Source organism: Kogia breviceps, chromosome 4 (assembly GCF_026419965.1).
Source record: "Kogia breviceps isolate mKogBre1 chromosome 4, mKogBre1 haplotype 1, whole genome shotgun sequence".
NCBI lineage: Eukaryota > Metazoa > Chordata > Mammalia > Artiodactyla > Physeteridae > Kogia > Kogia breviceps.
In genome coordinates this window covers 76,716,835-76,731,401 of record NC_081313.1, presented here as the reverse complement: position 1 = coordinate 76,731,401, position 14,567 = coordinate 76,716,835, and the positions used below count along the sequence as shown (strand labels likewise).

General features: G+C 35.8%; 1 protein-coding gene across 8 annotated transcripts in view; it reads left to right on the top strand.

Annotated features, from left to right (window-relative positions):
• Window positions 1-14,567, top strand: part of SKIC3 (SKI3 subunit of superkiller complex) — a 91,408-nt gene that overhangs the window by 72,044 nt on the left and 4,797 nt on the right. For all 8 annotated transcript variants that reach the window (XM_067031346.1, XM_067031345.1, XM_067031348.1 and 5 more), the window contains 5 exons: window positions 70-185; window positions 2,500-2,658; window positions 6,440-6,592; window positions 11,377-11,507; window positions 13,289-13,412. In XM_067031346.1, the coding sequence (XP_066887447.1) occupies window positions 70-185; window positions 2,500-2,658; window positions 6,440-6,592; window positions 11,377-11,507; window positions 13,289-13,412 (683 nt within the window). The remainder of the gene's footprint in view (window positions 1-69; window positions 186-2,499; window positions 2,659-6,439; window positions 6,593-11,376; window positions 11,508-13,288; window positions 13,413-14,567) is intronic.

Here is a 14,567-nt window from a genome sequence, read left to right as displayed (position 1 = left end):
TGATTACTTCTCTGAGAACACATTATAAATTGCAGAAAAAAGTAACATTGACCTTTTTTTTAAATAAAGACAAAGAATTCTTTGAAAATTACAACCAATCTCTTGAAAAGTGGTCTCTCTCCCAAGCTGTCACTGGTCTAATAGACACAAGAAGAATAGCTGAAGCTGAAGCCCTCTGCACAAAGGTATTGTTATGGAATTGAGATTCATGGATTCTTATTCTACTTGGAAAATAACTTCAAAAATAGAATGCACGTTATTTAAAGAGCATTTGGTGGTGGTGGTGGTGGTGGTGATGATGATAATAATATTCAATATTAACTGAGTACTTACTGTAAGCTAGTTAATACATTTAGTACTTTGTATTTGACCTTCACAACAATCCTATGACGTAGGTATTTATTATTATCCCCATTTTTACAAGTGAGAAAACTAAGGCTTAAAGAGGGTAAGTAATTTGCACAGGAGTTCACAGGTAGAAATTGATGGAGTTGCTGTTTGAGCTCACATTTGTCTGACTCTTAAGGCTCAAGGTTTTAATCTTTTTTTTTTTTGGCAGTACGCGGGCCTCTCACTGTTGTGGCCTTTCCCGTTGTGGAGCACAGGCTCCGGACGTGCAGGCTCAGCGGCCATGGCTCGTGGGCCCAGCCGCTCCGCGGCACGTGGGATCCTCCCGGACCAGGGCACGAACCTGTGTCCCCTGTGTCGGCAGGCGGACTCTCAACCACTGCGCCACCAGGGAAGCCCTAATCTTTTTTTTTTTTGGTACCATTATGGAAGCATATATTCCTTTGATTTCTAGTGACTCTCTTCAGAATGCTATGTTTTCCAGTATCCCTACATTTTCCCAAAGTTCTGAACAATGTAGAATGACTGTGGGGATTGTTAAGTGGGTGACGGGAATTATTGAGTAGTCAGTTTTTACCTACCTAGATTGTAGGCTGTGTGAATAAATTCTTACACCTTGCCTAACCCATAGTAGGGTCTCAGTAAATATTTATTGAATGAACAAATCAGTTTCATAAACCAACTCAAAAATAATTTAATGAATAAGGGGAGTTTTAAACATCATTTTTCCTGAAAACATCTGTTTTCATAAATGCTTACCAGGGAGAAGGTATTGTCTTTCTAGAAATGTTTTTTTAAAGATCAGTTTAAATTTTCCAGAGAGAGAAGAATGGATCTTTGAAGATCCCTTTGGTCCTTGAATTCTCTGAAAATCAGAATAATACATTTTCTCTTTTATTTAAGAAATTCCATCTAGGTTCAGGACAGTTTAGTAATACAGTGAATATTTAGTAAGCATAAATTGACAGTTGCTTCGTGCTCTCTCTTGACAGAATAAGGGATACTTTTATGAACCTTTCCTTGTCATTTTTATGTCCCAGTCTCTTACTTAGAAGAAAGCAATCACATTTCAGAAATAAGGACATTTAGGACTATGACCTAATAATAGAAAATAAAGAATTATGTCATTGAGAGACAAGCAATAAAGAAAGAAATGTTTAAAACAATAGTGGAAAGACTTGTTTAGAGAATCTCCTTAACTTCTTCTTGTATGTGTATATTGTATGTATATATGTATATACATGTATATATACACACATATACAACATACACATATTTTATATATATATATATGCACACACACATAAAATACATCTATATGTGTGTGTATGTGTTTTAAGGTGTAAATAAATGGCCTGGGTAAATGGGTCATTTCTCTTACTCCCAGAGTGTAAGAAGTCTGTTCCTGGAGGAAGGACAATGAGTATCTTTGTTAAGAGGTTGAGAAAGGAAAAAATTTATAACTCTTTCCCTCTTAAAAAGTTAAGTTTGGGCTTCCCTGGTAGCGCAGTGGTTGAGAGTCTGCCTGCCAATGCAGGGGACACAGCTTCAAGCCCTCGTCTGGGAAGATCCCACATGCTGTGGAGCAACTAGGCCCGTGAGCCACAACTACTGAGCTTGTGCTCCGCAACAAGAGAGGCCGTGACAGTGAGAGGCCCGCGCACCGTGATGAAGAGTGGCCCGCACTTGCTGCAACTAGAGAAAGCCCTCGCACAGAAATGAAGACCCAACACAGCCAAAAATAAATAAATTAATTAATTTTTTTAAAAAAAGTTCAGTTTCTTCCAATAAGGATTAGTTTTAGCTTTCACTGTTAATTTTATATTTTCTTAGTTCACCTGTTTATATGTAGTACCTAAATTTTTCAAGATATCACCTAAGAATAAACCAAGTCAAAGGGACATATTAAATCTAGGATTAACAACTTATAAACTACAGTAATAGCATTACTGATTTTGGAGCTTATTTAAGTGTAGAGTTTGGTATTCCCAAGATGTTCAGTGTTCTGTTGACTTTTGCTATTGTTTATTTTTTAATAAGAAAAGGTTAAAATCAGGGTTTTTTTAAAATATGGAGAATAGCTTATTTGCCTTTTACATTTAACATTTAAGAACCTGTTTGATGTATTTCTGTCTGGGGTTTGATTTTTAGAATTTAAAAAGTAACCCTGATCAGCCAGCTGTTATCTTACTTTTGAGACAAGTTCAATGTAAACCACTCCTAGAGTCACAAAAACCTCTCCCAGATGCTGTACTCGAAGAGCTGCAAAAAACAGTCATGTCCAACTCAACCTCTGTTCCAGCTTGGCAGGTAAATTCTCTCTTCTTATGTGAGTCCTGAATTAAAATGCTCTGTGATATTAAATGAGGTCAGGGGTATGCTCCATTTTTGTCTTGCCTTTAGATTCACTGTATATCTCTCATTTTCAGGATTTAAAGGGTATTGTTAGAGAAACTAAAGAAGTTGAATTTCATTTAGGATCTGCTGCTGCACGGCTTCGAAGCTTTTAACATTGTTGATTATAAATGTTCTCCTTTTAAAATAGTGTTGAAAATACTGTCTTTTACATGGGATTGGTGTAAGAGAGCTAAGTGTTACAAACATTTTATAATAAAGTTACCATAATGGTGTTTAACTCTGTCTTTAGAGGGGATGTGTGTAGTTTTTACTTAGCTACTTTACAGGTAACCTATATCCAAGATTTTAATGGGTTTTTAGTGCCCTTAGAAATAGTTCTTTTCAGGACGGACTGAATCAATAGACTGTCTGCCCTTTTAGCTGGCTCTGCTTACCACAAGGACAAATACATAATGATCACTGTGTACTTTATTCTTATTGATAGTAAAATACAAAAAGCATATAATTACTCAATTTGTTATAGTTCTTTCTGTACCACAAGATAGTATCAAGGGACTTTTTGATATAGGTTTTACAGAAGCTTATTTTGTTACAGTTTGTTCTTCATTTTGATCTTTTGTTATGTTGACAGTTTTGATGTCCTGCTTAAAAAGATTATATAATGGTGTAAAATAGTTGGATTATGCAACTTAAGCCACTTTGTTTACTCTAATCCTTGAAGAAATATGGTGCTTTTTTCCCTCTCAGAGTAAATTTGCCATATGAGAGTTAAGATACTTTAATTTTAAGGTCAACTGGATATTTATGATCTCATGTTCTTTATCAAGGGGAAAAACACCTTCTCAAACTAAAAGGGAAAAATTAAAGGATAAATTATACAGTAAGTAAAGTCTTAGAGATAGTATATGTGTTTTCTTTTATACTGTGGTATAATTCACAAAGAATAGAGTGTAAAAATCTTATACTCATTATATATGTATATATGTTTTTAACCGTGACCTATATCAAAATATAGAACATTTTCTGCAGTCTAGCTGCCTTCCCCATGCTCTCCCTTTGTGATCGCCCCCTATGTCCAAAAGAAAAGGGGAAATACTATTCTGGCTTCTATCACTTCTATCTAATTTTGCCTGTTTTTGAACTTGATATAAATGGAGTATCACTTTGTATCTGGTTTCACTCAACATCATGTCAGTGAAATTCATTTAGTTGTTTCATTTAGTTGAAATTCGTGTAGCCATAGTTTTTTTTTTCATCTATTTTTATGAATATACTGTAAAATATCTCTTTTACTGTTTGGATTACAGTTGACCCTTGAACATAATGGGTTTAAACTGAATGACTACACGGGTCAACTTATAAATGGATATTTTTCAATAGTCCATGGTTGGTTCAATCCTCGGAACCATGGATACAGAGGTTGACTATAAGTTACATCCGTGTCGTTCAAGGGTCAACTGTGTTTCCAGGTTTGGGCTATTATGATTAATGGTGCTGTGTCCATTCTGGGATATGCCTTTTGTTGGGTGATAGAGTATGTGTATATTGACTTTAGTAGATCCTGTCAAATGGTTTTTTTAAATGGTTATCCAGTTTATGTTCCCACCAGCAAATTATGAGCATTCCAATTGCTGATATTGCTAGATGCTGGTTATTGTTTTCCCTTTGCAAAGGATATGTAGGTAATAGTATCTTGTGGTTTAAGTTGAAGTCACCTGATGACAAATGCTATTGAGCCACTTTTCATACGCTTATTGGATCTTTGGATTTCCTCTTTTTGAAGTACCTTTTCTTTACTGTAGTTTTTCATATGCTGTTTTCTTACTGAATTGTTGGAATCATATTTTCTGGATACAGGCACATTTTTGGATATCTGTATTGCAAATATTTTCTCACATCTGCACCTTGGCTTAACATTTTCATAATATTATTTTTTGATGAGTAGTTCTTAATCTTAATGAAGTCTAATTTATCATTTTTAAATGGCTAATGCATTATTGAGGTGTTCTACTCAAGAACTCTTACTACAAGTTCATGAAGATATTTTCCTGTTTTTCTTTAGAAACCATTGTTTTACCTTTCACACGTAGGTCTGTGATCCATCCTGGATTAATTTTTGTGAGTGTTGCAGGGTCAAGGTTCATTTTTTTCTATATGGATGTGTAATTGTCCCAGTACCATCCTTTGAAAAGACCATTGACCATTATGTCCCCACTAAACTGTAGTGATGCTTTTGTCATAAATCAGGTGACTGGGTCTTTTAAGGCTCCCTATTCTTTTCCTTCTTTTTCATTGATCTATTTGTTTATTCTTGCTTATAGCTTTATAATTAGTTTTGATATGTGGAGATAATATTAAGACCTCCAACTTTCTTGTTTTCCTTCAAGTGTGTCTCAATCACTTTAGGTGTTTTGCATTTACATGTAAATTGTCAATTACCCTTACTCTCCCCATCAAACAAAAGTCCTACAGAGATCTTGATTGGAATTACATATAGTTTAATTTGGGGAGAATTGACAAAGTATTACTATTGAGTTTCTCTATCCATAAATGTGTTATATTCCTCCTTGTTTAAGCTCTGAATTTCTCTCAACAGTGTTTTAAAATTTTTGCAATAGAGGTCTTTTACATTTTTGTGTTAAATTTATTTCTGGGTAGTTGATTTTTTTTATTGTTCCATTGCAAGTGGTATTTTTTTCTGTATGTTGGTGTCAAACATTTAGAAATACCGTTAATTTTTATATACTGTCCTTCCAGAAACCTTGCTAAATTCACTTATTCTTTTGAAATGGTTTTGGGTTTTCTGTATACACAATTATGTCCTTTGCAAATAATGAAGTTTTATTTTTTCTTTCTAATATTTTTATGTTAAATTTTTTTCTTACCTTATTGCACTATTTATATAGAGCCTCAATTACAGTGTTAAGCAGAGTGGTGATAAGGGAACATTCTTGTCTTATTCTCTACTCCAGATAGAAAACATTTGTAATTTCATAATTATAATTTTTGCTTTAGATTTTGTGTGTGTGTGTGTGTGTGTGTGTGTGTGTGGTATGCGGGCCTCACTGTTGTGGCCTCTCCTGTTGCGGAGCACAGGCTCCGGACGCGCAGGCTCAGTGGCCATGGTTCACGGGCCCAGCCGCTCCGCGGCATGTGGTATCTTCCCAGACCGGGGCACGAACCCGTGTCCCCTGCATCGGCAGGCGGATTCTCAACCACTGCGCCACCAGGGAAGCCCTGCTTTAGATTTTTGTAGGTATTTATCAGATTCTAAAATGGCTGTCCAATTTATGTTTCAGATTAAGGAAATCCTTTTCTCTTCTGAGTTTGTCAAGAGAGATTTGTTTTTTTATCATGAATGAGTGGATTTGGGGTGGGGGCCATCTATGAGAATGCTTCTTTGTCTTTATTCTGTTAATGTGGTAGAGTGCATTGATTTTCACATGTTAAATGTTACATCTGTAATATATAAAAAATCATATTGCATTTTGATTTTGTTCCTGACTTGCCATCTTGGGAGAGTTTTTAAGGCTTCAGACTGGATGTGGCTGTTGCTAATAGAATGGGCAAGATGGCTACCCCTTTTTTGACCTGTGATTTTTGTTTTGGAGGCACAGAATTTATCAATAATTAAATTAAAAATTTAGTTTCATCAAAGTTTATTGAATTTGTTGGAAGTAGACTGTGTACAAAACTAAAATCTTTTGGGTTCTTTTCTCTTGCTGTTCCTCAGTGGCTGGCACATGTATATCAGTCCCAAGGAATGATGGGTGCTGCAGAGATGTGTTATAGGAAGAGTCTACAAGTAGCATCCCAACAGGGCAGCTGGAGTGGGAAACTCTCAAGCCTGTTGAGACTAGCACTGCTTGCATTAGAAGTCTGCATGGTAAGATCATGTTATAATTATGATGTGAAAAATTGATTCTTTTATTTTTCTTAAAGATAAAAGCTTTTTACATAGTGTTATTCCATTGAGTTCCTATAGTTTCATCACCTTCTAGTGTGGTCTCCTCATAGACTTTATATTTGGGCTTTTTGATGGACATAAGAGTAACATACCATAAACCTATAGACTCTAGCAGGACACTGTCAGTGTTTAGGGGGAAAAAACAAAGATTGCAATTTTAAAAGTTGAATTATGGCAGAATATACGTTTTTGTTTCTTGGTGATTTAAGTTAGAATTAGCCCAGCTACTCATCAGTGACAAAGATACCAATAATTAATTAACATTTTAGTCATTTCTTAGTTCAATTTGACATTCTGTAAGAGGGATTTCTAGTAATTTTTGACTTGATATGTTTTCTGATACCAAGGTAGGTATATTAATCTAGGAGTCTTATATACTAGTGTGGAAAACTTTTCAAGATATATATTTAAGTGGATGCATGGAGGAGCAAACTCCACTACAATGTGTATGATATGCTATTCGAGTGTATATATGTGTGGTATGTATTTTTAAGAATATATATCTCTGCATCGTGTGTGTGTGTGTGTGTGCGTGTGTGTGTGTACATGTGTGCACGCTAATAGGCACATGGAAAGATACAAAAAGATACAAAGGAAATTTAATGGCAGTTATTTTGGAGGATAGTACTAGGGGTCTTTAAGGGATAGTGGAGGAGAATTTTTCATTTTATATCCTTTGATAGTGTTTGAATTTTTATCATATGCATGTTATTTCTGTAATTAAAAGATAAAATATCATTTTTTGTTTTGGAAGAAATTTCCTAGACAGACCTGAATTAACTCATGCTTTTGCCATAGTAGTCCATTGCCAACGTTATTTACTTGCTTTAACTAGACATTTTGCCAAAGAAATATAAGAATTAGGAAATTTATTCAGCTTTGGTGCTATTACTGTGGAGCACATTTCAGAGCTCCTTAGGTTAGGGCCATGTTTTGTTCATCTTTGCATCTTTGCTTTACCACTCTGCCTTATATATAGGAGCTCCTCCACCAATGGTTTTTGAATGACTGGACTAAGTAATGGTAGTCAAATTTGAGGTGATTTGGCTGGAAAGAAATGGTGGTTAATGGTAATTCTAGATCACCAAACATTTTGTTTTGTTTGTCCCATATTTATATTTAACAAAAGTCTTTGTGACATTGGCAGTCGGTGGGCTATGGAAGCCACATGTAGCACCTATAAATGCTCTTGAATATGTGAACTGGAGAAATCGATACTCTTTTAGTCTAACTTATTATTTGTTAGTTAATAAATATTATTAGTGATGTGGATTTTTGTTTGTTCTTCATGCTGGGAAATTAAATCTGCCCTGAAATAAAATTAAAATAGCAATAATAATAGCAAACATACAGAACAGTTAGCCTGTGCTAGGTTCTGTTACACTGCTTTATACATATTAAGTTCATTAATATTCATAAGAACCCTATTTTACAGATGGGAAAATTAGCTTACAATTTAGTAATACCCAGGTATACCTGCCCCCATTGCCCCACCACTACTACCACCACAAAAGTGTTCTCTGTAAGAGCCTTGGTTTTGTTTCTACCAGTCCAACCTGTGAAAACTTCAGCCAATTAAGCTGTCTAGAGCTCCCCCAACCTTTTTTGGTAATAGTGGAGGTAGTAATACCTACTTTGCCTAGGTATTAGGAATATCAAATGAAGTTAACATTTACAAATGCCTTTGTAAACTTTAAAGCACCATCCACATCTAATTTGCTTGTTATAAGATTTGATACCCAGCAATTATTATAAGGAGATGTCATATTTCTCTGGTAAAAAGCTGGCAGTGTACAGAGGATGGGTATATTAAAATTAGACTGTTTTAAGAGAAGCTATTGTATGTGTAATAATACATGAAAAGGCTATTAAACTGAAAGTTTCCCCTGAGATATTAAATATCAGATTCCAAAGAGAAATATCAGACCAAGATACAAATTTCTGAAGTGGGTAGAAGACTAACCTATAAGGAAGCTATAAAAGGATTAGAAGAGCAGAGTTGGAGGATTGTGAAGAAATCTCTCTGGAGAAAGCTGTTGCCTCCCCTGTCGTCCCCCTGGCACGTTCCACACACAGGTGCCCACCAGACAAGGAAGGGAGTCTCGCTGCCAGAGAGAGTGAGGCTTTGATGTGTGACCTCTGAGGTCCTGGAGGCACACGTCTAGAAATACATGGACAGGTATCTGACACATGCCTCGGAAGCTTTGGCTCTCCACCTGCTGGGAAGAGAGTTGCTCATGTTTTGGAAAGTGACTGTATGCTTCTGGGACAGAGTGGTCAGCAGTGAGTGAATCCCAAAAGTGGGTAGGAGTGTATGTTTGGGTACAAGATGCCCTCCATCTTGTGAAGGAGAGTTGCTGCAGCGTGGGGTCAGCGGTGCTCCTAGAGCTTTTTAGGGCCAGGAATGAGTGATGCCAGCTGAGATAGTGGACTGCCATGGGAATTGTCTTAGATCCTGACATGTAGAGCCACCTAGAGGAATGATGGGATCTAGCAGAAAGGAAGCTAGCTAAAGGTTTCCAGATTGCCATAGCATGTGAGGAGAGTAAGTGGAATAGTTCATTCACCCAGGTTAGTGGAACTGCAGCTGAGCAGGACTGCTTCGTGGGTGTGCATCCTCTCCTGTGCACCTACATAGGCCTCCACACTGGGTTTAACGCTCTGCAGCCGCCATCTTGAAATTCTTAATCATTTTGTAACAAAGGGCCCTGCATGTTTTTGTTTTTGTTTTTTTGGCATTGAGCCCCACCGATTTCATAGCTGGTCCTGCAGTAAGAGACTATGCATAAAGTTGAGAGTCTCTGATAAAGCTAGGTAAGTCTGGATAAGAAAAAGATCTTTAAATATCTGTCAGGCCTAAAGAGCATCATCTTATGATGGCATCAGTCAAACTTCTGATATTTCAGTTGGTTCCCTAAACTACAGTTAGTAAGAAAAGGTGGGAGTGTTGGGCGGAGGAACAAGCCATGTGCTGGTCCCTGTAAGCATACCCTAGCTGGGACCTGAGGAGATGGGAGTGGGGTGTAAATATTACCTTTGACTGAAGATTGAAGTATTGAAAAGAGAACATTCTAATTACGACCGTGTTTGTGAATGGATGTCAGAGTCATGGGACCTACTGTAATTTACATCCTTATTATATGAGGAAAAGTCTCCCTCATATAATAAATTTTAAAAACATAATGGGAGACAAAAATAAGTGTATTCTAGTCACATTGTTTAGTATACCAGTTACATATAGAAACTATTATATCATAATATATGGGCTAACTTTATGGAATACTTTATATGAATTCTTGGAATTTAAAGAGTGTATTAGAAAAGCAACCAGTGAGAGTTTTGTGTTATTGGTTTATAAAAATATATTAGGAGTAATTTTATTAGTATGGGCTTTGCCTTACATTCTTTTCCAGATATACCCAAGGTGCCATTGCTGCCATCTTTATGGAGGATGCCTCATAATCTCGGATCTGTTTTCATATTCATTATCCCTATGGCTTCCTCTTCCTTGATTAAACAAATTACTCTTGCCTGTGCTGAACTCAGAGTTTATTGCTCTAACATTAAAAAAAATAATTTAGTGTTTGAAAGGGACTGTGTATTCACTTATTATATTGACTTTATTAAAATGTGTATTCTAGATATCTGTAATTATGAATTCTTGGTTACAATTTGATGTTTTCAATGAAAGATTTTAAATGCATTTTTTTTCCTTCTTATGTAATTCAGTAGAGTGTTCACCATTTTATTTGCAGTTACTGTTTCTTTGGAACTACTTATCTATGTTATTTCTGAGTCAGTACATACTATAACAAACTAACGTTTGCAACCTAAGTAATGTATAGATATCTTAACATTTTCCTCATAAAGTGAAATTCTTAAAATGTTTTTCAGAATTGATGACTTTGATTTATCTCTGATCTACTTTGCACCTTTTTTCCTATGTTGGGATTTTATTAACATATTTCATTTCAATCTTTCTTCTCTCCTTAGATAATTTTTGAAATGTGGAACTTATACACTACCAGTTAAAGAATAATGTTAAATTGAGTTTTGTATATTTGGTAGACCAGAGGCTTAGTAATTGATAGATTTCATTCACCCATGTAATAGAATAGTGCATTTTCTTTTAGCAAATATTTTAGTGTTTTTAAAGTGATATCTCCTTTTTGAAACCTTCCTTAATCCCTGTCAGCCTTGTTTTGTAGTTCTATAAGGGCAGGAATCAGATTTTAATCATTTTGTAGAATTTTGCTCCCTGTAGCATTTACATGACAACTTAGACAAGTAGCCAGTCAACAAATAAGAGCTGATTACATTTTTTAAAGTGAACATGTCAGAACTTCCCTGGTGGTGCTGTGGTTAAGAATCCACCTGCCAATTCAGGGGACATGGGTTCGATCCCTGGTCCAGAAAGATCCCACATGCTGCGGAGCAACTGAGCCTGTGAGCCACAACTACTGAGTCTGCGTGTCACAACTACTGAAGCCCGTGCGCCTAGAGCCTGTGCTCCACAAGAGAAGCCACCGCAATGAGAAGCCCACGCACCACAACAAAGAGTAGCCCCCGCTCGCTGCAACTAGAGAAAACCCGCATGCAGCAACAAAGACCCAATGCGGCCAAAAATAAATAAATAAATTTATTTTAAAAAAATAAACGTGTCAAATGTTTAATGATTTAATATTTGTCTTTTATTTTTATAGGCTAATATTTCCAGTGATCACTGGCCATCCTTGGTTCAAGAAGCTACAACTGAGGCCTTGAAACTTTGCTTTTGTCCGCTTGCTGTCCTTTTACAATCTTTGTTACAATTCAAACGCAAAATGGGAGCAAGGTATGAAGAATCTTTGTTCATTTTTTTCTTCAAAGTGTTTCTTCACTTTTAATCCTACAAAACAAAGGTTTAGAATTAGTTTAACAAACTTTGATGTTATTCATATATATGTTTCTACCTTGGAAAGCCTGGTTCTAATAACCCAGTAAGGAAGAAAATAAAGTCTTACTTTAAAAAAGTGATTTGGTACCCAGATATAGAATATGAGAGATTTGCATGACAGCATTTTGAGTGAAGAAGGCCTTGGAATTTTTGCTCTTCACTGTTTTAGGATGAGCCAACAATGTAAATGTGGATTCTAAAAACAGACAAAACCCAAAAGGCTCAAGTTGAAGGCTAGATTGACATAAATTCCTGCAAGACAATAAGCTATGAAAAAAAGTAATAAATATTAAAAAGGCAGAGATATTATATTATAAATAATTTGGTTTTTATATCTAGAAAATCTAGAAGCTTCACAGATTTAAATATAAAAATTTAAAGTTATAAAATTTAAATTTAAATTTTAGTAGTCTTTTTATTGGAAGCGGAGATGAGGTCAGAAATAAATTTGAAGAAAATTACCTAAAGGTCATATGGATGAAAAAACAGGCAAGAATATTTTTAAATTCTGAGAATATTTGCTCTAATGGATATCACACATAATACAAAGCATAAGTGAAACAATGGTTTAGGAGCATATATTACTGGAACAGAATAAGAATTGTAGACATAGAGCTTAACACATATAAATGTGTGGCAAAGGTCACATCAATACCACAAAATAAGAGTGAAGGAAGAAATAAGACCTATGACTAATTAGCAATTCCAGCATCATTTACTGATATTTATTTATTTTTGCCACTTCTTATATGACTAATTTCACCAAGAAATGTTTTAGGCTATAATGTGAACTTACTAATGAACTCTTTCTGCCGAAGCTCAGTATACATGACTTAGAGAGCCTTAACCCCAATTGCCTGTAATCTCTGTTAGCAGCTCCCATAATTTTTATCTCCACCCAAAATCAGCTCAAATAAACATACCGCCTAAGAAAAAGCAGTGTGCTTTACTATGTGATTCCTATGTAAAAGCATCTTCAGGGCCTGTTCTTCTTTAGCTCCTACTTCAAACCAGTTGCTACTTACAAAATCTTCCTATTCAGCAGTTCTGAAGTTACCACAATTTGTGTCGTTTCTACCCATACAGAAGTTTTTGGAGCCATAGATGTTAGTAAATTTGGAAAGAAAAAATTAGAACACAACTGTAAATCAGCCTGTTATTACATAGGTTCATATATTGTACACATTCTTAAATATATATACTAAAAGCCTGATATTATACACTTAGCCTCTAGTGTAGATGTTAAATATTTCTTCTTGTTCCACTCTATATTATCTTTGCATTATTTATTTTCTGTCTACCTTCGAGAGGGATTAGAAGTAGAGCAGTCAGAAGTGCTTATGAAATAAGGGTCATTTTCCCCATTCTATTTGGAAAGAGCCTTAATTTACGTATCTGCAAAATGAGAATAATAGCAGCAACCTACCTTGTAAGGTTGTGAATGTTAAATGTGACCATATGAGTAAAACACTTGGCATACTATGGAGCACATAATAAATACTTAGTAAATGTTAACCATTATTACTACCTTTTTCATTACATGGATGAAAAAATTCATGAAGTAATCAGCACGTTGTCTGCAAAAGAATGAGAAAGATAATGTGTGTTTGAGACTAGTATATGAAATATCTTATATTAATTTACATGCTTTGGACTGAAAGTAAATATCTTTTTCCCAGAGAGACACGGCGACTTTTAGAGAGAGTGGTGTATCAGCCTGGGTATCCCAGATCTATTGTTTCAACAGCACGTTGGTACCTTCTGAGACACTTACATGCCAAAAATGACTACGAGCTCATTGATGTAAGGCATTGATTTTATTAAAGATATTCATGTTGGACCTTTGTTGGATGAGGGCTGAGGGTTGCTATCCTGTGCATTGTAGGATGTCTAGTAGCATCCCTAACCACTGAAAATATCTTCTAGACGTTGCCAAATAATATCTGAGGTGTAATCACCCCTGGTTGAGAACCACCGATTTAACCTGTAGGAAGTATATTCTCCTGATGTGCTATGTAGCATAAGAAAAGATAGATGAAGGCTCTGGGTTCTGGTTGTAGTATTTCTTATGACCATTGCAGTGGAGGCAAATAGGTAGATAGGATAGGTTTAGAAGCAGCAGAAATTAATGGGATGTTCATATTATCTTTGGAAAAATTATTTTACTTCTTATTGTCTTTTCTGTAAAATTCATATGACAGTTTCTACTCCACTTCTCATGGGATGGCTCTGGTTTCTAAATATATAAACATGTACAGTTGACTCTTGAAGAATGCAGGTTTAAATAAATGGTGTGGGTCCCCTTACACTTGGATTTTTTTCAATAGTAAATACTACAGTACTACATGATCCTTGATTAGTTGAATCCATGGATCCAAGGAACTGCCTATTTGGGTGGCTGACTATAAGTTATATGTGGATTTTTGAGCATATAGAGGGTCTTCCTCCCTAATCTGCATGTTGTTCAAGGGTCAAATGTGTGTGTGTGTGTGTGTGTGTGTGTGTGTGTGTGTATTCTTTTTAAAAAGGTAGAGTCTGTATGACATGTACTAGGTTAAAATTCTTATAACTTCAGCCAAGAGTTTTAAAAACACAATGAAAATTAATGAGAAGCCTTTTTTAAACACCCCCAGCCTTGGGAGATGGAGATAAGTGTCTCCCTCCAGAGCAAGGAATAGGCATGTTTACTGCCAATTATAAAAGATTCAAGTCTCCTAGGCACCTAGGCTTAAATCTAAGGTTCCCCTCTTGTCAACCCACTGTGTGTGTGGGAAACTGTATGCATCCATCCATGTCACCCCTTTGAGACTTAGATAGGAGGGGAACAGATGCAAATATGTTGATACTCATGTCGTTTGCTACACCATGAATGATAAAGACATTTGTCTCTGACCCAGGTGTCCCATCATGAAACTGTGACAGGCTAACTTGTTAGCTTGCAGGTACAGCAACATCTCG